Genomic DNA, 22633 nt, shown 5'->3' with positions numbered 1-22633 from the left:
TAGTTGGTCATTAAGGTGCAAATAGGCTTCGTCACTGCGGGGTTAATACAGCAGAACTGCAAATCCCGGCATCACCCATGGACAGTTGGGGTATTTCTGAAAGAAAACAGCCATTTTTTTCTAATCCCGCTCAATAGACATGTTTTTGGTACTTTTTCTTTAAGGACTTACACTATTAATATTGGAAGCAAATTGGAAGCAAGTTTAGGAGGTAAAGGGACACATATAGTGCTGGAAAACATACAAAACCATCATGGGCATTATTTTGACAAGCGCAGATTAAAAAGGCCGTTAGGGCTTATCAAAAATAGGCTTGCATGGCTTTTCACTCTTGTAAATAGTTCAAGTAAAATAAGATTACATTCTAAACTTCTTAGAAATAGATTGACTGTTGGTCCAGCTGCTTCTAATGAATCTTGCTTAATGCTTTTAGAAGTTTAGGCCTTTCAACATTGAAACAACTACTGGCACTTTTCATAAATTGGCTGAGAAGCTGTTTTTATGCATTTATGGCTTCCAACTTCTGCTTCTTTTCCCAGGGTCCGTTTAATGGCTTAAACATTCCAAGCCACCCAGCACCCAACTAATTCAACATCTGATGCACGCCAAGAAAAACCTCAAAACACTAATATCTATAGCTTGGCTGGCAGATAAGAATAAATATACAGAATATAGCTTAGAATGGAAACGTTTCTAATAAAGGATGAACTCCTGAGATGACCCTGAAGACAAAGGAAAAAAAGGGTTATTACTAAAAGCTAGTACGGTTGCAAAAAAATTAAGGGGACCCCTTTGGAATCACCTGGATTTCTGCATTGATTACTATTAAAATGTGGTCTGATTTTTATCTAAAGCACAATTATAGACAAAAACAATCTAACTAAACTTAAAGGGGTTGTCTCGTGGCAGCAAGTGGGGTTATACACTTCTGTATGGCCATATTAATGCACTTTGTAATGTACATCGTGCATTAAATATGAGCCATACAGAAGTTATTCACTTACCTGCTCCGTTGCTAGCGTCCCCGTCGCCATGGATTCGTCTAATTTCGCTGGCTTCTTGCTTTTTTAGACGCGCTTGCGCTGTGCGGTCTTCTGCCTAGTGAATGGGGCCGCTCGTGCCGGAGAGCTGGTCACCGCGTCGTCATCGTAGCTCCGCCCCGTCACGTGTGCCGATTCCAGCCAATCAGGAGGCTGGAATCGGCAATGGAACGCACAGAGCCCATGGTGCACCATGGGAGAAGACCCGCGGTGCACCATGGGAGAAAACCGCAGTGCATCCCTGGGAAAGGACCGGCGGCCATCTTAGGGAGAAGATTTTTTAAACTCCTTATTTCATCAGATCGGTGAGTAGCAAGTGGTTTAAAAACCGCTTTAATTTGCTATTTTATGCCAGGGGGGTGACAGGGGGAATGGGGTAATGTTAAATTTTGATGCTTGCCGCGAGACAACCCCTTTAATAACAGGCAAAATGCTTTAGGCCCCCTGTACACGGGTGGAAATTCTGCGGTGGGATTTCCTGCAGAATTTCCACCCCTGGACGCCTGCATAGGATTGCATTGCAGAATGCAATCCTATGCAGATGGCCGCGACTTGTTCGCGTGCAAATACATGCAGAAAACAAATTGCGGCAAGCAGAGGCCCGCACGGAAATGTCTCTCCCGGCGCTCCAGCTCCGCTCTGCGCATACGCCGGCTAGCCGGCAGCCGGCACATCAAAGAGCTGGAGCCACGGGAGAGGTAAGCGCCGCACTGGTCCCTGCAGGGGCTCGGGTTGGGTCCCGCTGTGAGAATTCTGACAGCGGGATCCGACCCGGCCGTCTGCAGGCGGCCTTACTGTTCATAGCTTTAATTGAACACTCTGAGTAAAACATCCACAGTGCAATGAGAAAATGTGAACCCTTGAATGTAATAACCTCTACATTCCCCTTTATCAGCAATCACCTACACTGAACATTTCCTGTAGCTGCAAATAAGATTTACATAAGAATAACACAGCTATTAGGTTCTATTGAAACTAATAGCTCAGTTCTCACATGTGGGATTCTGCCGCGGATTTATGCAGTGGGGAAACAAAATCGTGGCATGTTCTATTTTACTTTATTTTTCTACGGTGGGTGGTCTCCATTATTATAATATTAATGGAGACGGCGGAAAAATGCGGGATTCTCACGGCGTACAACTGTGGGTGTATCCCGCTCCATCCGTGGGCATGAGCCCTTATGGTATCTGTGTTGGACAGAATAGTGTAGCCAACTAGTCTGTTCTGTCCAGTACAAATGCTGGTCAAATGAAGACCTTATTGTTCTCTGCTGACTAACGAAGGTCTACGGTGCTGTCCTGTGGTTCGGAGATTCAGACAGATCCCGGGGAATGAGACATTAATATTCTTTGAATGGAGCCTTAACTATGTCTATGCAGGAGATTTGGGGCTCTGTAGCAGAAAAATGGAGTTCCAATAATTGAACAATGTTTGACCTAAAACCAGGAGCGTCCATAGAAGTAATGCGACCTCATCGAAAGAATTAGAATGGCCCCTGTCCAACCCACCAAAAAAACAAACAAACAACTAACCTTCCTGACAGCTAGCACACTGCACTGCTCAGCTCTTCTACTACTCCCTCTGCCCAAAGCACACACAGCCACTCACAAGCTGAGGAGGAGCGAGGACTGCCGCTGCACCAAGGTTAAGCTCCGCCTCCTGTTCACGCACCAAGCAATCAGGCTAATATTGCAAAAGGTGGCAAAGCGCCAGAAGCCACAATTACCTAGATGGAAGTGAAATGAGAGAGGAGGGGGGTTGAGGAGGGGTAAGAGTGGGCGTTGGGGAGGGGTAAGGGTGGGGTTGCAGAATCCATGCATGCAGTCACATGACCTGAGTGATCCAGGAAAGATGGCGCTGCATACAACATCAGCGCACTAACAATGTTCAGGAGACAGTGGGCTTGGACGATTGACAGGGAAACACAGAGGTGGAGCAATTCATCGTAACTGGACGCCCTGAAATCTGGGCCCTGTAGCAACCGCATGGTCTGCCTATATTTTAGGCACGTCACTGTCTAAAACAAATTGATTTTATAAAGCAGAGATTCACATTAATTTTTATTGGGGGGGTGGGGGGGGGGGTTGTATTTTTTGCCTTTCTGAGCAAAGTATGAAACAAAAAAATGTTTTAGTACCTACCAATGCTTGTACATATTAAGTGACATTAAAACCAGAAAGCTATTACAAACCATGGAAACCGTATTTCTGAACTGAACTATGAGCTTGTGAGTTATCTGGAAATCCTAAAATCTCAAGGTAACCTTCTGAGGGTTCCCAGGCGTGTAATCCAATACTCTATCTAAGACATTTAACTCAACGTTCTCGTTGTAAGATTAATCTGGTGACTCTTTCCATAAACAAACCAGTCTGATAATGCGGTGCGGAGCTATGATCCGGTAGGGTAGAGGGCTCTGTTTATTATGTCAGATCACAGGATTTCTCGAAATTAGTCATTCATGCTGCTAAGAAAAGTGGCAAACAGTTATTATAGAGCGACCTTTGCCAAGAATAATTATCAGGGCTTATTTGCACAGATCACTCTGTGTGACATTATACAGTCAACCCCTTAAGACAAAGGTGACATCGGCAAGAAGCTTAATTACGTGACAAGCTGGCTGTGCCACTGGAACTGTCAGTAGATGGATTACACCGGCACATCATAAAATGACAGTACATTTGTCCAGGGTTTAGTGTGATATTTGGCAAATGTGAACGCTAAAAATTATGGGAGATTAAAAGGTAAAAGAAGCCAAAATGCATGTCAGTAGTCAGTGCACTAACATCACTCCTGGATTACGACAAGATAATGACTGAACACTTCTTGGAAGGGTTTAGAAAGTTATGTTATACTGTCAGTCCAAACTAGCATAAAATAATAGTTAAAAGTGAATATCCATTTATTAACACCGCTGTCTTTTTTTTTACATTCAGCAGTTATTAATTTCAGAGCTCCAATTCCGCTGGATAGACAAAGGGAAATTATGCATTTTTGGCTTTCTTCAGCCACCACTAGAGGGAGCTTATTGCAGACAGAGCCAGAAGTAGACAACTCTGTCTGTAGTATAGGCCCAGGTTGGTACTGTAGGTGCAGCTTCCATTAAATTCAATGAGAACTACTCCTGCAGTATAGACAGAGCTGTCTGGTTCCAGCTTTGTCTACAATTACAGCTGGCCCAGTGAACAGCTAGTCAATGGAGATCATAGGAGGTGGACCCCCGCCGATCAAATACTAATGAGCTATCCTAAGGGTAAAGCTTCAATAGTCAGATCAGCAAGGGTCCGACTCCCCACATCCCCAATGATCAACTTGAAGTGGTCACAGCACTTGCACAAACATTATGGCCTCTTCATTGTATACCAGGCACAGCACCATACATTACATAGCGTTGGTGCCTAGTATTGAAGAGCCAATGTCACCCAAAGTTTGTGACATTTCATCATGGATCTGCTTTGCACCTTTCCCTTGGAGAAACAGGAAATTGATTATGGTTCTATGCTCTTTCACACTGAATGTCTTTAGAGATACTGCCATGTGGACTGGGAAAAAAAAAGATAAGTTAAAATCCCAGGTAGTTGATTTTTGCATCATTGAATATAGACAAATAGACAAGTACACCCTGCAGTTTACAGCTACCTAGCTCAATTTATGTCTGGGTAAGGCTCAGTACTTATCAGAACCCCCTCGTAAATGTTGACACCCATTCTGGTGCAAATAACCCAGTCAGGGCTTCCTCGTAAGATTGCAATTGCAAGAACTGCCACTTTTACAGTAGGAAGGGCAAACTGATTTCAAAAGTACATGGCAGAACACATCTAAGCCCAAATACAGTCATTTGAAACATTAAGAATTGACCACCATATTTTTTTTCTTTGCCATGGACATGAAACATATTACATCTTCAATAACATAGTATAAAAAGAGAAATGCATTGAGCAAAAAACACATTTATGACCAACTACATTTACAATTAGTTTATTATCTCTGTGGCTTTCCGACAGACTGGTATAAATACAAATCAGTATTCAAAGGGATTTCTAAAGATTGTCAAACAATTGAACATTACTCCGACCGCTATCCGATAGACCATTTACAAATTCAGCAAGCTGAAGAACAGCATCAATATATAGAGATGAACAGAAAAACAAAATTAACTCAAGGATCTCGATCACAATGCACCTATAATAACAATCTTCTCTAACAGCAGTTACATAACGAAAAGTTCCAAAAATTCTTTTCACGCATAGGTCACTATCGTAAAACTTCAAGTAGTTCAAGTTAATTGAAAATTATGTAACATCAACTGAATTGTAAGAATCTTGGATACAAGACAGGACCCAACTGAAAATAACATTGTGAACAAGTAAGGAGGCCGTTATATACTTATTGCTAGCTGTAAAAACAACTCGGCTCTTCCAAACCTATCTGTTTTTGGAAAAGGAAAGCAGAATTTCTTAAAGGAACAGTAAACATGGAAAATATACAAAAAAGTTAAAATACCAGCTCAGATATTTATTGTATATCCTTTATCAATGAACCTCATCACACATGTCACATCCAGGTGAAGTATCAATGGAGAGGGCTCTACATTCTTTTCTGTAGAGTAACGGAAATGGGCAAACATGTTTGGGCGCCCACTTCATTCCTCCTGCGCATGGATGCAGCAGCCATGGGGAGGGGAACCTGCATCTATCAGACATGGATGTGAATACTTGTTTAATCTCCTGCTAACCTTTAACTCCTTATAGGGTTGACAGAGTTAAAAAGAAAATTTAAACAGCAACCCATAGTACAAAATAATAAAAGGAAGGATACTCACCTGCCTTCTCCCAAGGAAAACGTGTACTGGCTCCTACAACGAGCTTGATCTCTGCCAACAGCGGAAGTCAGAACTCCTGACTTCCGCTGTTGGCAGAGACTCCTGGGATCATGGTGTACAGGATTTGAGTGCTAATGTCAGAGATTGGGTGGTGATTCTGCAGCCTTTGATTAAATGCAGCGGTCACATGACTTAGCTGTCAGTAAAGACCGATACGTGCTGCAGCGGGAGAAGGGGGAAGTGGTGAGTTTCCTTCCTTATGCTATTTTACAGCGCAGGCTGCTGTTTAAAAAAAGGTTTTAAAGCTCGGACAACCCCTTTAAGTACGCAACCTATTTTGGCCTATATGGACACAGCTCCATTTTACAAATCTAACCAGTGTTTTCTTTACATGGTCATAAAGCTGGAAAGCAGAGATATAGAGCAAATGTTAAAAAATTTGTATTTTTCCATTTTTTTCTTTATTTTTGGCTTGTAACACAGAAAATCGTATCACACAAAATAACATTTACCATGTGTCTACTTTATGATGGCACCATTTTTTAAATGTCCCATTATTTTTCGGGACTTAGAAGGCTTATAAGTTTAGTAACAAGTCTTCAAATTCTGAAGAACATTTCAAAATCTATTTTTCTGGGGACCAATTAGGATTTTAAGTGGCTCTGAGGGGCCTATATATTGCAAATCCCCATAAAGCACAACATTTTAGAAACTACACCCCTCAAACTACTTAAAAGGCATTTAGGAAGTTTGCTAACTCTTTAGGAATTTCACAGGAATTAAAGGCAAGTGGAAACAAAATGTAAAGATTGGAATTTTTGTTTGCCGATTTTCAATTTCAAACCATTTTTTCTGTATAACAGCAAGAGTTATCAGATAAACAAAACTCAGTATTTATTATCCTTAAGTTTGGGCAAATATCCCATGTGGCCCGGTGTGCGAGATGACTCAAACATGGGCCTCTGAAAAATAGAAACAACTTGTGGATTTTGGGACCACTTTATTCCAGGCAACATAATAGGTTGGTATAGGCCTTGAGGAGTCAATACATAAGATGATATCACATTTTGGAAACTACATGCCTCACGGACAGCATTTTGAGCCCGCAGGTCATGAGACTATGACAATAAAAAATTACAATTCTTCCAAAAAGATGTAGATTTAGCCCAAATTTTCTTCACTTTCACAAGTGGCAATAAGAAAAAAAGCACCCTGCAGATTGCTACCCAACTTCAACTGAGCACAGAAATGCCCCATATGTGGATGTAAACTGCAGTTTGGGCATACGCAAAGAAAAAAAAGGGAACAAGTATAGATTTTGCTGGAAAGATTGTCGGACACTATGTCACATTAGAACGTTATAGTTTGGGTTGTTACAAATGCAGCAATACCACTTTTGTAGAGTTTTTTGGGATGGGGCATCATTCTGATAATAGCATTTATTGGTAAAATAGTTGTTTTTCTATATTTTTTACTTGAATTTTATTTATACTTGGGAATTTTTTTAATTTAATTTATTAGTTCACAAAGGGATTTGAAGATACAATTGGTTGATCACTTATATAATACACTGCACTACTTCTATAATGCAATGTATTATATGTAACTGTCATTTTTACATTGATTTATAAGCCTATTAGACCCTACTTCTATTCATTTATTTAATAAGAAAGACTGTGGCATTGATATAGAGCCACCTTTTCCCCATTCCCGATCCTTTGTTTATGCAGGATACACCCTATAGGTTTTACCCACTTATCCTTTAGAAATAAACCATGGTGGAGCTGCAAATGATCATGCATTACAACTAACAACTACAGGTAAGGACAGACAAGGTATGGACGTTTTACCCAGGTTTAAATACGCAGACGTACTCAATCATAGATTGAGCACCAACAGCTGACAAGTGTCTGACTCCTTCAGATGTTGTTTGGCACACAAAATATGACAATGGCAGTGAGTCAACGTGAAGAAAGTGATCGTTTTTGGCCAAACTGATGTTCCACCAACAACTATCCCATGTGTGTGGCCAACTTAGAGTTGTGGTCCTCCTGTAACAAGTTCTAGAATAGACCATACATAACAGTCAAAACACAAAATATGTCAGGGTCTGGCCTCTGGGTCTCTATTACATTTGGCTTAGCACTAAACTGAGGGTAGAAATTTTCATTGTAAAATGTCTCTCGTGGGGGTATGGGCTTTCCTAAGAGAATCCCTAGGTCATGTTCCATGGGTTTTCGCTAATACCAACAGCAAATAGCTTAATTTCTGAACTGTAGTACCAAAATCAATAGGTGTTATTATAAAAATCCAAGGTCAGGGCAGAGTTCATGCAGTTCAGACAGATAAGGGTCAGGACAGGCGGCAATGAAAGGTAAAGTCTGGAAACAGTCCATGTCAAATCCAAATTAGAACCAAGGAATGTTGAGACAAGGTGTGGACATTCTAAGCAGGTTCACAGTTACACAATTATAGACTGAACACCAACAGCTGACATGGGCCTGACTCTTTAAAGGGGTTTCCCCATGACTTAAAATTGCTTCACAATCACTCTGTCCTTCCTGGTTGCTGTTGACCAGGACATGTGATTGCTGCAGCCATAGCAGTGACCTTCTATAGCCAGTGATTGGCTGCAGCAGTCACATGTCCTGGTCAACAGTAACCAAGGTCAGAGTGGTTGTGAATTAAAGGGGTTGTCCCGCGGCGAAATCGAAAAAAATCTACCTACCCCCACATTGTGCCCCGTTAAAAACAATCCATTTGTTATTTAAAAAAAACAAAATCGCTTACCTGCATCCCCGTTCGGGCAGTTTCTTCTTTTAAAGATGGCCGCCGGTCCTTTCCCAATGATGCACCGTGGTTTTCTCCCATGGTGCACCGTGGATGTCTTGCGTTCCACTGCCGATTACAGCCACCTAATTGGCTGATCGGCACCACGTGACGGAGGCGGGGCTACGATGACGCGGAGAAGACCAGCTCTCCGGCGCGAGCACAGAGCAGAAGACCGGACAGCGCAAGCGTGTCTAAAGAAGCCAGAAGCTGCAGAAATTAGTCGGAGCCATGGAGACGGGGACGCCAGCAACGGAGTGGGTAAGTGAATAACTTCTGTATGGCTCATATTTAATGCACGATGTATATTACAAAGTGCATTAATATGGCCACTTGATGGCCCACTTGATTTCACGGGACAACCCCTTTAATTTCAAGTTGTGTAAAAACCCCTTTAAGATGTTGTTTGGCACATAAAATATAACAGCGGCAGTGAGTCAGCGAGAAGGAAAGGCAGCTCCACAGGTACTGTCGTTGCAGCAATTGGTATCATGTTGTAATAACTCTATGCTATATACATTTTTGTTTTGATCACTTTTGAGGAATCCTCATCTAAGGACCCATCAGGTCATCTAAGGACCCATCAGGTCAATGACGTTATCACACTGCTTTTTATCCACATGAACAGCGGGTGACAAGCAATCTAAAACGTCAAAGGAGACCTGCTAAGGAGACGTTAGGCGCAATGTTTGCATGAGAGCTCAGGCTTTGAGCACAACTCTGGAGGGGTAAGATTTTCTGTATGTCATGTTGTTAAACTCTTCTCTTATGAACTCTTAGAAGCAATCTGTGATTTATAAAAGAAAAGCCCTTGCAGTTTAATTTCTATGTACATTGTGTTTCTTAGAAACAGCAAGTTTCCCCATAACTGCTTTTTGCCGAGGGACAGCAAGGGCAATGACACCACCCAAAATGTGCAGCCAACAACATTCCGAGACTGGAAAGAAATCTGACACAGCTTATGCCTTCTTCATGACATTACTCAACTCAGGGCTTATTTAATTAGCTATTATTTTGGGAGAGTTCCAGATAAAATGGAGATTAAAAGTATTCCTACATGACTTTTGGTTTTCATAACCCTACTGAGCTTCATCAGCTGACAAACCCACATAAAGCTCAATCAATGCAAAGGCTAAAGTAATCGGACAAGGAATTGAAATCTCCAGGACCTTGAATAGTCATGAAAGAGACAATTTTCAGCTTGAATATCAATTTATTCTTTAGGGTGACATCACATGAGTCACTTAGTACCTGATGACTCAATATCTCAGTAGTCAGCCACAGAGCTGGATTGGCCCACCAAAGTACTAGGGGATCCTCTGATGGGCCCAGACTCTGATGCAACTTCATTGGGAGATGATCACTGGGGACTTATGGGAAATAACACTGAGCTGTTACTGTCAGTCCCATAGACTTTGAACAGAATAACAATTCAGATAATCGATTCTTGCTCTATTCCAAGTTCTTTCTGCGGTCTTAAGGGTGAAGGGGAATGGGTGACTTTGGAATTGTAGTTTTATGGTATTGCACAATTATTTACATGCTATGTATATCACAAATGCCTATGCTATTAGTTCAATTAGCTGTGAGTGTTGTCAAAAGTCAAAGAGCTAATGACCACTTGTCTGTGAGTCAGTGTGTACTGTGTGAATTACATGGAGCACCTGCGATGATGTCACCATCATGTAATCAGTTACCAGCTCTTAGCTCTGCCCCCTGATCACATGATGGTGATGTCATCACAGGTCCTTTAACCTTGTGCACTGAATGAGAGATTATGGGCAGACTACATCCCCCACAAACTCCTGTGGCCTCAGTTGCTATGGATACAGCAGTACTCAGTCTGGAAGTTGGTAGCTGGTTGTGAAATAGCTGCACACCTGTGTGGAGACTCCAATAAATTACACCTCACAAATTTACACATATACATAGCTGGTGGTGCATATTGACCAACAACATTGCAGCATAGTCCTTCACCGCTATCTTCACATCTCCTAACATGATATCATGTCATCTCAAGTGCTAATGCCGCCATCACCAGCCCAGTCTTCATCTAATCGTGAACCGTTGCCCAGTGCTGAAACAATCCCTTTCACTACATATTATTATATTAGTAAGTTGCACATTGCGCCACCAGAAATACTGGTACCATAAATAATACTAATAGCTAGTCTCTTTAATATTTATTGCATGCGATTATTCTATACTACTTGGCTAAAAACTAAGGAATTCAGTATGTTGTAGTATCTTTCTTGTAGGCACTGTATGTACATGTTCATTTCAATACATGGGCTGCTCCACTCCTCACTGATAATTATAATTATCGTAGTTGTTTTATAATTTAGAGTTTTATTGGATACTCTCAGTGAGTCCAGGTGGGTAATATTTCTCTTTGTGAAGAGCACCACGAGGGTGGAGGGAGTCTTAAAAGCACTGGGGAAAAGCCATGCAAATGAATGCTAAAATAATCCCCCACAGAACCACCCGTTGGAAGGTAGCTACCATATGAGTGTATATCTGACCTTCTAACAAGCCTTCAGCGTCTTTCCTGTGGTGCTTTCCACAAGGAGACTCATTACCCCAACTCAAATTGGTGGCCTCTCACCCAGCCAACCAGCATCCACTGATGAGGGGCAAGAATGATGAAAGAGCTGTATGGTTTAATATTGACTCACTGGGTTGTATTGTGGAGGGTTAATTCCATACTCAATTGGATTGGATACTCTCAAAAGTATTTTGGGTTTTAAGAAAAATTTGACCAAATTTACAAACATTTGTGGAATATTCAAATACAATGTAATGCAGCTAGCTGTATAGAAATTACCCCTTACCTTGTGCTTATCATAATACTGACTTGCTCCAACTCCTCCTTGTTCTTCTCCAGTCCATAGCACTAAACGGATTGTTCTTTTAGGACGAAGACCTAACAGATGAAAAAAATACTGAATTTATAAACCAAATCTTTGTAACCTGTGTCTTTGGTATCAGGTTGAACAGTTCGGTGATCTGAATAATATATCACACAAGGAGGACACAATTTAGGAGTATATTGAAGTGATGTATACATAACCTACACTGTGACAAAAGGGACAAGACTGTAGACAAGGAGGACCCTGGCTTGCAATGTACAACACATCGGATGTAGGCTGGTAATGTATAATTAGAATAGGATAGGCTTGTAGCTTGCCATGTGTTATACGGTGTATAGGATCCAAAGTATCTTACATTATGTGTCAGCTCAGGTTGATAATGTATGATGAGTAAAGCTCAGCGTTATAATGTATGATATGCAGGGTCTCTAAAGGCCAAGCCGATTATGTGTGATGAGGATAACAAGAGCTGACAATGCCTCATATGGATGGCAGAGTCATGTGATGTTCAGTACATGGCCCAGGCTCCACGCATTTGATGTGTAGGGCCAAGTATGGCAATAACAGTGTTGGACTGGCCGTCTAGAGGATAATGGTTTTTGCATCGTGCGGGTGATGGTCGTGGCAAAATGCAACTCCGGATTCTGCCGCAAATACTGCCCATAGCATGCAATGGAAAAGCAATTTTTTTGTTTTATTTCAGGGTGACGGGTCAATTTTAATTAATACATTGCCAACGAGATAGCTTGATACATTTGCCATCTACAAAGCAACATAGTATGTTGCTTATTGAGTATTGGTTATTAACCCCTTCCCGACTGCATAAGGAAAATATATACATTATGCGTCATACCTGGTGGGTGTTTCTGACAGCTGCCAGTGACTGCTGTAGTCAGAGTGTGGCAGTTAATCCTTTAGATGCTGCAGAAAAACCTGACCACGGGTATAAACAGTCAGCAAGAGGTGGGTCTCTTTCTGGACCCCATCGGCAACCCTTGCAACAAGATCGAGGTATGCTGATGGGCTAGCATCACAGTCCTGAGCCTGCTGAAAGCTCGCAGGGCTGCCATGCATAGATGCACACCAAGCCCTGCCTGTTCCAGGGCTTCATACGCAATTTTCAAAAAAGTTATAGTACAAACTATCAAATGACTACAAGTTCAAATCCCCTGTGGGGACTAAATAAAAGCATAAAAAAATGTTTAATAAAGTTTTTCAATAATAAAAGATTTAAAAATATTAATATTTCAAAACATCCCCACTTTTCCCATTAAAAAAAATAAAATAAAAAAAACATGCGCACTTTTTTGGTATTGCCGTGTATGTAAAAGTCCGAACTATTAAAATATCAAAATAGTTATCGCACATGATGAAGGCCATGAAAAAAAGTACAGAATGCCAGACTTGCTGTTTTTTTTTATTATTTTGGCTCCCAAAAAATATGAATAAAAAGCAAAATAACTAATAAAAACCACAGCTCACCCCGCAAAAAACAAGCACTCACACTCAATGAAAAAAAAATGTAAAAAAAAAGTTATTGGTCCCAGAACATTGCGACGGGAAGCAATTTTTGTTTATAATAATATATTTACTTTTTAAAAGCAGAAAACCTCAAAAAAATTCTATACGTTTTAGTATCACCGTACTCATACTGAACCACAGAACAAGTTCATATATCATTTACTGCATTTTACATATGAATGCTGTAAAAACTAAACTCCCCCAAAAATGATGCAACTGCATTTTTAAAATCATTTCTCCCCACGGTTTCTGGTATACTACATGTTACATTAAATAGTGCCATTAAAAAATACAACTTGTGCTGCCAAAAACTATGTTAGCAGAAAAAAAAAGTTATGATTCTAGGAAGGAGGGGATGAGAAAAACTAAAAAAGAATTTAAGAAATGGAGAGACTGAAGAGGCAGGGAGTGGCCAGAGGGCAAGAATATAGATTTCTTGTCGGTGCACGGTACATATAGTATTATAAATAATAACATGTATCTACCTATGGTGTGCAACAGCTACAGACACAGCAAATCGAAGTGCTGCAATATAAATCTGCAGGTCTCAGAGCAGCATCTAATGTTATATAATAGATTGCATCGGTCCGAAATCACACGCTATATTTTCTACTAATGACTAATGAAAGGTTTTGCTTTCCTTCAAACCTATGCTGGAAATGAAGACATTCCTGAGTTGTCTTGGAGATTGCTGTAAGAAAATCTATTAATGCGCATGCTACCTTGCACTGGGCGATATGCTGGCTACACATAACAGTACTTGGAAACGGGCCAGTACATATATACATACAATGAGCAAGAGGTTTGCGATAGTGTTTAGAGATGAGCGAACGTACTCGGATAGGCACTACTCGTCCGAGTAATGTGCCTTATCCGAGTACCGCTGTACTCGTGCTGAAAGATTCGGCACGCGCTGCGGAGCGGGGAGCTGCAGGGGAGAGCGGGGAGGAACGGAGGGGAGATCTTTCTCTCCTTCTCTCCCGGCCGCTCTGCCCCGCTCCCCGCTCCGACTCACCTGTCAGCAGCGGAGCGCCCCGAATCTTTGAGCACGAACACAGCGGTACTCGGATAAGGCACATTACTCGGACGAGTAGTGCCTATCCGAGTACGTTCGCTCATCTCTAATAGTGTTCTATTGTCTTCTTCAGATCCATGGGCAATATGTGGATTTATAAGCATGTGAGGAGAGGCTGTTTATATAAACGGGATTCAGGACACAATGTGGCATTGTTTAGTATGGCAAGGAATCACTGCAGTGAAATGCACAGTTAAATAAACCACAGAATATAATCAGCATGTTTATTAGACAAGGAAATAGGGATGATGAAAGTACAGTTGCAATCAAAGTTATTCAACCCTCATTGCCAATTAGGTTTATTTGCCAAACTTAGAAACTTTCAGCTGTTTGCAAAAGAACAATCAAACAATTGAAATATCCTAATGCAACTAATAGAACAAGCGGTTTCTCCAACTTCAACGCCAAATGCCACTTTTAATGACTACTGCAGTCTTAGAATTATTCAGTCCCTTCATGTTTAGTACTCAGTAGAACACCTTGTGCGGTTATGACCTGCTGCAAAAGGAATGCTCAGTTTCTGACAGTGTTCCTCATGGGCAACCACCTTCTTCACATCTCACCAAAGTTAGATCAAGTTGGATGACCGTGATGACCACTCCAGAACCTTCCAGGGCTTCTTCTAAAACCAAGATTTGGTGATCTTTGTGGTATGTTTGGGAACATTGTCCTGTTCAAAGGTTCAATGACGCTGAAACGTTAGCGTCCTCACAGAAGGCAGGAAGTTTTCTACTAGGGTTTCATGATACTTCATGAAATTCACTTTGCCCTCCACGTATTTTCAGTGCCAGAGGAAAAAGCAACTCCAAAGCATCACCAAGCCACCACCATGCTTTACTGTAGACTGAGTGTTCTTTTTAGCATAGTTTTATTCTTCCTCCTCCAGGATCGATGACCCCGAAAAGTTTTAGTTTTGTTCCATTGCTCCACACAACAGAATCCCCAAATTTCTGTGGCTTATTTATTTGGTTTTTGAGCATATTTGATTCAACTTTTCTTGTATTTTGGGGTCAACAGAGGTGAATGTCTTGAAGTTTGGGCATGAAGACCTTCAGTGTTTAGTATGCACCTTACTGCCTGCTGCCACCAAATCTTGCTACAACTGTTTTGCAGTTACGCAAGACATTTTGACCTACTGTCTCCTGAGGAATCTACTGGCAGCCGATGTAAGTTTCCTCTTTCTGTCACATCCAAGTAGTACAGCAAGTGTTTCTGTAACTTTGAACTTGTGAGCTATGCTTCCAATTGTATCACTAGGAACATTCAGTGCCTTTGCTATCTTTTTGTATCCTTTTCCTTGTTTGTGCAAAGCAAAGATCTCTTCTGCTAACTTTTTGAACCACTCTCTTGGCTTAGAGTACTTACTTTTACATGGGACAACTGTTTGGCATTTAAAGGGGTTTTGTCATTAAAAAAAAATTCTATACTTACCTATTCCTCCCCTGTCAGTCTCCTTACCACATCTTCTCCTTGCTCAGCTTCTGCAGTGCCTCCGGGGTCACCTCACCGCACAGCGGCCAGATGGCTTGTTATGAAGGCTGCATTCCTTACATTCTTCTTCCAGGCAGGTCAGTGAAGGTCAGGTTGTTCAATGGCTAGGAAGGAATGCTAATCTATTTCAGAGACAGCTTGCATGAGCAGTCTCTGAAGTAGATCAGCAAAAAGCAGACTGCCAGCAATGTACGTAACCTCACAGGAAGCAGAGGAATTAGCCAGCTAGAGGTGAAGTGATCCCCCCACCCACCTCCCTGGACTGCAGGAGACAGGAGAACATAGGTGAGGTGAAGATCTGGTAAGTAGAATGACAGGGGAGGAAAAGGTAAGTATAGAAGTCCATAAGGAAATGGCAGCATAAAGTAGTGCATCAACTCTTCATTATATCAAAAAAAATCTTTATTGTTCCATAGGTAAAATTTCAGACAATGTTTTGGCCAATATTTGGCCTTTATCAAGCTATTATCCCATGTGACAATGCAAGAGATCCATTGCTCTTTACTGTGGTTTCAGCAGCGCAGGCATGCATTTTGCCAGCATTTGGCTGCATTTTCTTTTCTTTTTTTTAGCACAGCTGAAAACGCAGCCAAGGAAGCTGAAAAAAACTGAATACTCACCTTGCAGGCGCCATCCAGGTCCCTGCCGCTGATCTCTGTCTTTCCTGCAAGTTGTCAGCCTCTTACAGACCATCTCTTGCTGGTAATGATGAATCGCTATGATTGGTGCATAAAGCACTGACTCTGATTGGATGAGCCAGCACTCAACAACCAATCCGAGCAATCTCTTGCTGGAGGTGAGGATTTCAATCCCTTTTTTTTTTAGTCATGTGATCTGACGTAATGACGTCATGACGCTCTATTCATTGACTGTGGTAAGATACTGGCTCCTAGAGGCACATACTGATGATGTCAGAGACTCTCCTGGGCACTGGGTAAGTGACCGGAGCGCGATTATGCACTTCAGGTGTTTATTTATTCCTCTACGGGATGATTGGCTAATCACATGGGTGTGTTTTAAATGGTGTGCTATTTATTGTATGTTAGTGAATCCATTAGTTAGCTTGAGAAATATCCTGCTGAATGGATCGAAACGTTGCTGTCTCTGTTAACCATGTCCGGTGATCATTAAAGACATCAATGTATTAAGAGAAAAAGTTTTTTCCTCTTTTGGATTGCTGCTGAATATCCAGTCTTTCTACTTCGTTGATTTTTGAGCTTGGATCCCGCTCTGCATTCAGCTTGCAACCATGGGTTGGTACGTGTCTACCTTTTAGGGGGTAAGTGCTGCAACCACTTTTTGTTCCTTTTTTTTTCACGGAATGTAGCTAGGGCACTTAACGCTGTCAAAAACTCTGTCCATTCATTTCAATAGGCGACGTACAGCGTTTAAAAAGGCAGAAACGCCCCAAAATAGAATGTGATTGTTCCCAGCAAGAGAAACCACGTAATCTTGTAGATATGATACCTTTTAATGGTTAACAAAATACATGATGTAATAGTGAGCTTGCGAACCTCTCGGGCTCTTCCTCAGGCTAAAAACGGAATAGATCCGAAGAGGCATGCATATTTATACACACTTATAACATACATACTTATGACAAGGCACAGATATGGATGTGATTGGTTCGCACTTAAAAGGAATACTGCAACAGAAAACAAACTTTTTTGTCTAGGCACTGGTACCGAAGTGAAAGTTTTATGGTCCCTGAATTACTGTTGGGGGGGGGGGGGTCGTAAGGCCAGGAATGCTACAAGTGACTAGTCACAGAGACGGAAAAAGTCTATAGACTAAATTATTTGGCCCTTGTCACAGTTATAGACTAAAATGTATATACTTTAATGGAAAATTAAACTTAAAAACATGAATGGGCTCACACACATGCGTATCGCATGGACGAACAAAACAACCACACAAAAACACAAAGGTCGCCTCTTCCTTATCTCAGGAAACTTATGGAGGCTAGAAAAATCAGTATTGATAAAGGACTACTAATGTTATGTCCTCTATTTTTTATTTGTATCACATAGGAGGTAGGAGGAAGGCTCTATCTGCTGTAGGGCGCCTGTAAGTATAATGCCCCCCGCAGAGTATTTTAGGTAGGGAACCTCTTCCTAACAAAAATTCGCCCCTCTGTGATTACAGTATAGCGCTTAGCGCATGACGAGATGGTTCAAATAGGAGAAACTCCAAGAGAACTAGACCCTTATGCGCAAGAATTACGGCGCAGACCAGGGTTATTCAATTGCAGTATGCTCGGCTCAACGCGTTTCCCCACACGAATGTGGTTCATCAGGAGCACATATATTTTGAAGAAAGAATGATAAATCAGGATGATAACTGATTCTGCTTTTTGTTGTTTTTTCGTGATGAATAGATATTTTAAAATATTAGAAGAGGGTGGCTTGGGAAAGCGCAATTTATGTGCTCGATCATATATCGACTGGATCACAGCATCTGATTTATTCAGGACAATTTCGAGCACTAAATCGCCATGGCGTGTCTCTATAGCCAGGTTCTTGGGAAATCCACACAATGGATAGCTATAGTGAAAAATAACAGTACAGCTAGGGCTGAATGCGATTCACCACAAAAAGCCCACAAGTAGATCTTGCCCAGAACTAGGTATTGATTGCCGCAGGCAAAAGAAGCTGTTGCAGAGATAAATGCAACAGCCCCAAATAGGCTAATAAGCCCTAGAGATTTTTTTGACCCTTATTTGGTGTATTAGCTGCAGATGGTGCAGCCAATTTCAGGAGTCAGCAGCTCATGAACAGCAAATGGTTGTTGCAGAGGTAAATGCAACAGCCCCAAATAGGCTAATAAGCCCTAGAGATTTTTTTGACCCTTATTTGGTGTATTAGCTGCAGATGGTGCAGCCAATTTCAAGAGTCAGCAGCTCATGAACAGCAAATAGTTCTATCATAAAACCCAGTAAGCGTATTAGAGGAGCTATCTAATAGAGCCTGCAAATAGATGTCAGATATCTAATTCGCCAAAGTATCCCTAAAAGCACCCAAGAATAGAAAAACAAATAAATAAAAGGGTAAAGCCTGTGGCTCTGATGGTGAATGCTACAAGAGGTACACAAACATTTTTAACTAGGTACTGGCCCCAAAATAGAACATACATCACTCGAAAATCGCCCCGCTGAAAAGCGGCATGACTGAGCGTCTGTCTGCGCCTGTGTGAGCAGGCCTATTAAAAACAATTGGGATCGTTGCACTGTGATTAGTGCGGTGCTGAAAGCGCCATGCTAATCCCACTAAAAAGCGCCTGTGTGAGGGAGGCCTTAGGTGTTAAAAGGGAAAAGGATATAGAAAAATACTAGTATGGAGGCGCAACCCTCTAAGCTACTAGAAGATGAAGATAAAGGTCCAATATGTGATGGTGAAGCGTCATCTGGTTGGCAGCACCTCCACCATTCGAAATACTCCATCATTGGAAGCACTTTGTACTCCAGAAATATTCCACCATTGTCACTGGGTTTTGCTCCACCCTGCTTTTTCATCTCTTTTACTCACATTGGGTGTTAAAAGGGCATTTTGTGTTGAATTTGGAGAAACCACTTACTAAATTAGTTGTGTTTATTTAAGTTGTTCTTGTTTGATTGTTTGTTTTTTTGCCATTAGCTGAAAGTTTATTAGTTTGGCAAATAAACCAAATTTGCTGCAGGGATGGAATCATTTTAATTACAACGCTAAATATTATGTTGTACCATATGTGTATTTACAATTGTCTCTATCCCGAATAAGTAATTCTAAAAGGGGATTTATTACCTTATTTTTTACTAATTAAAAAATATATAAACTATTATTTTTTGTAATCTGTTAGGCGAGCAACCGGATTCCACATGCAGGACCCCGCAGCGCATTCCAGCTGTGAGCCTGGACGGCGACCCCATGTACCTAATTTTCTTGTATTGTGTATGACTGCGGTGGCCATGCGCCAGATAGATTTTTTTTCAATATTTGTATTTCCCGTGCCGCCGCTTAGCGATGATGTGGATACCAGTGGCCCATTTGCCATTTTAATTGCAGATGGGCTGCGGATTGGATGGCCTCCATTGACAAGAATGGAGTCCATCTGAATGGAACCCAGGGCAAAATAGTGCATGCTGTGATTTTTCCTCCACTCACGGAATACGCAGTTTGCATCCATAGGTGTGAGCAAAAAAGCAATTTTACATGCTTTCTAATGCCCATGTTTTGCTGCGGATTGTGCAATAGGAATCTACCGGTGTTAGCTTAAGCTTCTCTCATATTGCCTTCTTGGATCCAGCACCACTTCTGTCCCTGCTAAAAATTGCATAGGCACAGAAAGCAGGATGGAACCATAAGCTCCAATATATGAGTTGAAGACCTCTTTGCCTTCCATATTATTTTCAACGAGTTAAAATACCCCAAACTGCAGCCATTATGAGTTATGTGTTGTGAGCAGAAGAAATTCCGCACCAACTAAACTTATAAATTTCCTAAAACTGTCAGGTTAGGCTGGCTGTCCACGGGCGGGTTGCCATTGTGAGATCCGCGGCGATAAATCGCATGCGGAGCTTGCATGATACGCTTTCCATGGGAGAGCTATGGAAAGCACAGCCCAACATCCATGAGTGAAGAATCATAGTGATTCTCCACTCGCGTGAGTCAAATCGTGGTATGCTGCGATTCTGTTGTGAGCCTATCATTTAGATAGGCTCATCGCGGAGACCTTGTATTACTCCCTCTTCCTCCCCCGCGGCAGAATATTGCTAGCGATATTTAGTTCCGGCCGTGGACAGGCAGCCTTAATGTGATTTAGCCTTATGATGAGAAGTTGAGGTATGTAATATGTAAACTTATAAGCAGTGATCATCCTTTGAAGTCAAGTAATCCTGCCTTGTGGTGTAAATCATCACAAAGAGCTCTTTATTTGATGAACCTTGGGATTATTTTATATGTGGATTTCCAATGTATTTCAGATTAGAAGAAATAGAATATTTTTATTTTCTCAGACTTCCCAATTACAAAGGTAAATAAGATGTTATCTTCATTGCATATTATAAAACAGTATTGTCTGGGCTTCACAATCTTGAGAATAAATAAATGTATTAAATGTTAATGTCAGAAAAATATCTTTTCTACATATGTGATAAAAGTAACATTTATTTCATTCATCTTGAGTTCTAATGGATATCTTTAAATATTGTGTTATGGAATCGTCAGTTAAAAATTGGAGGTCCCCATTTTTAGGACTTTTGTCTTTTAACCATAGAAGAAAACACCTCTGGAAGACCTGGTATGTCCATACATTACATGGACAACCAATTGCTTTCCTCAGAGCTGTGCAATGCATTGTTGTCCATGTAGTGCTGCTAAAGGAGAATGGAGAACCGGTTGTAGGATTCTGCAACAGGTTGGCTGATTTATAAAGGTCCCCGCAGCAGGAGGCCCTTCCAATATAAAGGAATTGTACAAAGAAATGAAAGCTGTTCAAGTTCCTCTAGTCATACTTCATCTACACAGAATATCATGTGAAGAAATTCTCCAAGCCCATATCTTGTACTTTGATATTTAATGTAATAAAGGCAATATTGGATATGTGGATCTATTAAGTTACTAATCAATTTTGCGTTAGGGTAACAAGGCACTATGCACTCTACCTTTAACTTGCATAGATTACCTACAGGGAATCCCCAGGTTGATACCACTAGAGTAGTAGCAACATCTGACAGATAGGATGACACAAAACAACAGGTTATGGTACCAAGGCTGCAGCCAAAAAAAGGAGGTGGATGGCGCAAGGGTGGAGGTTGGCAGAGATCTTTCATAACCAAGAATAGCAGAAACCAATGCACTCAAAAGCAAACTAGGACCAAAAGGACCAGCTATTCAGGAAGAGAGTACTGTAGGAAGCATTCTTATAAAGCAGGGACTATATTGGTATTGTCTGAGGTCAGAAGCATTTGGCATGTGCTGACACTTTAAGAGGCCGGTAGCCAATGCACGATAGAAAGAGCTAGTCTTTAAGATTAAAGGTGCATTTTCACTCAAAGATGATTGCTCAAAAGATGGCTTTTTAATAGAGATGAGCGAACGTACTAGGTGAGGGCGATTTCGCAATCGAGCACCTTGATTTTCGAGTACTTCACTACTCGGGTGTGCTGTGGGGTGGGGGGTTGCAGAGGGGAGTGGGGGGTAGCAGCGGGGAACAGGGGGGAGCCCTCTCTCTCTCCCTCTCCCCCCCACTCCCTGCTGCAAGCCCCCGCTCACCCACAGCGCACCCGAGTACTTTTCACCCGAGTAGTGAAGTACTCGAAAAGCGCGGTGCTCGATTGCGAAATCGCCCTTACCGAGTACGTTCGGTCATCTCTACCTTTTAATGATCATTTTGCATAAACTACTACTTGCCACTAATGCCTATTAGTACCAATTAGTAGGGTGTGAGCCTACTAAGCTGTTCTCTGAATAAATTCCCTTTGTTCTGTCAGGGGGACTGGCGGCTGAGAAAATGTAATCAGCATTCGCCAGGCAGAACACAGCGTGCGGTCCGTCTTATCAGCTGTTCTGCTGAAGGATGGATTTCATGCCAAACTGAAATTCATTATTCGGCAGAAAAGTGAAAGATGGGCACATTTACACCCAACGATTATTGCTCAAAGATGGCTTTTGAGCAATAATCGTTGTGTCTAAATGGGCCTTTAGTCCTAGAATATCAGCAATGCAGCCCTACAGAGACTGCAATGATGCAAACAGCCTCACATTGAGTTTGAGAGAGTATTAGGTGAGATGGCTACTCAAGTTTTGTGCTATCCCCAGAGTATCCTGGGACTAACTGGTAGTTGATACCAGATAGACTACCAACTGTCTAAAATAGAAGGAGTTAAGAGTAAAATGCCCTGCCTCGGAAAATAAGCTACTCAGGATAAGAGATCCAAACAAAATATAAATAAAAAAAAAAGATGCTGTGATAGGACCTGTGGCCTTGATGGTAGACCACAGGTAGGTTGAGG

General features: G+C 41.5%; 1 protein-coding gene across 3 annotated transcripts in view; it reads right to left on the bottom strand.

Moving 5' to 3' along the window:
• The window catches only part of CPQ (carboxypeptidase Q), a 459208-nt gene that overhangs the window by 58505 nt on the left and 378070 nt on the right, over positions 1-22633 (bottom strand). For all 3 annotated transcript variants that reach the window (XM_066578371.1, XM_066578368.1, XM_066578369.1), the window contains exon 6: positions 11520-11611. In XM_066578371.1, coding sequence (XP_066434468.1) covers positions 11520-11611 — 92 coding nt within the window. The remainder of the gene's footprint in view (positions 1-11519; positions 11612-22633) is intronic.

The sequence above is a fragment of the Eleutherodactylus coqui genome, chromosome 9 (assembly GCF_035609145.1).
Source record: "Eleutherodactylus coqui strain aEleCoq1 chromosome 9, aEleCoq1.hap1, whole genome shotgun sequence".
NCBI classification, from domain to species: domain Eukaryota; kingdom Metazoa; phylum Chordata; class Amphibia; order Anura; family Eleutherodactylidae; genus Eleutherodactylus; species Eleutherodactylus coqui.
The sequence above is the reverse complement of the archived record's forward strand: the minus strand, read 5'-3'. Positions and strand labels throughout refer to the sequence as shown.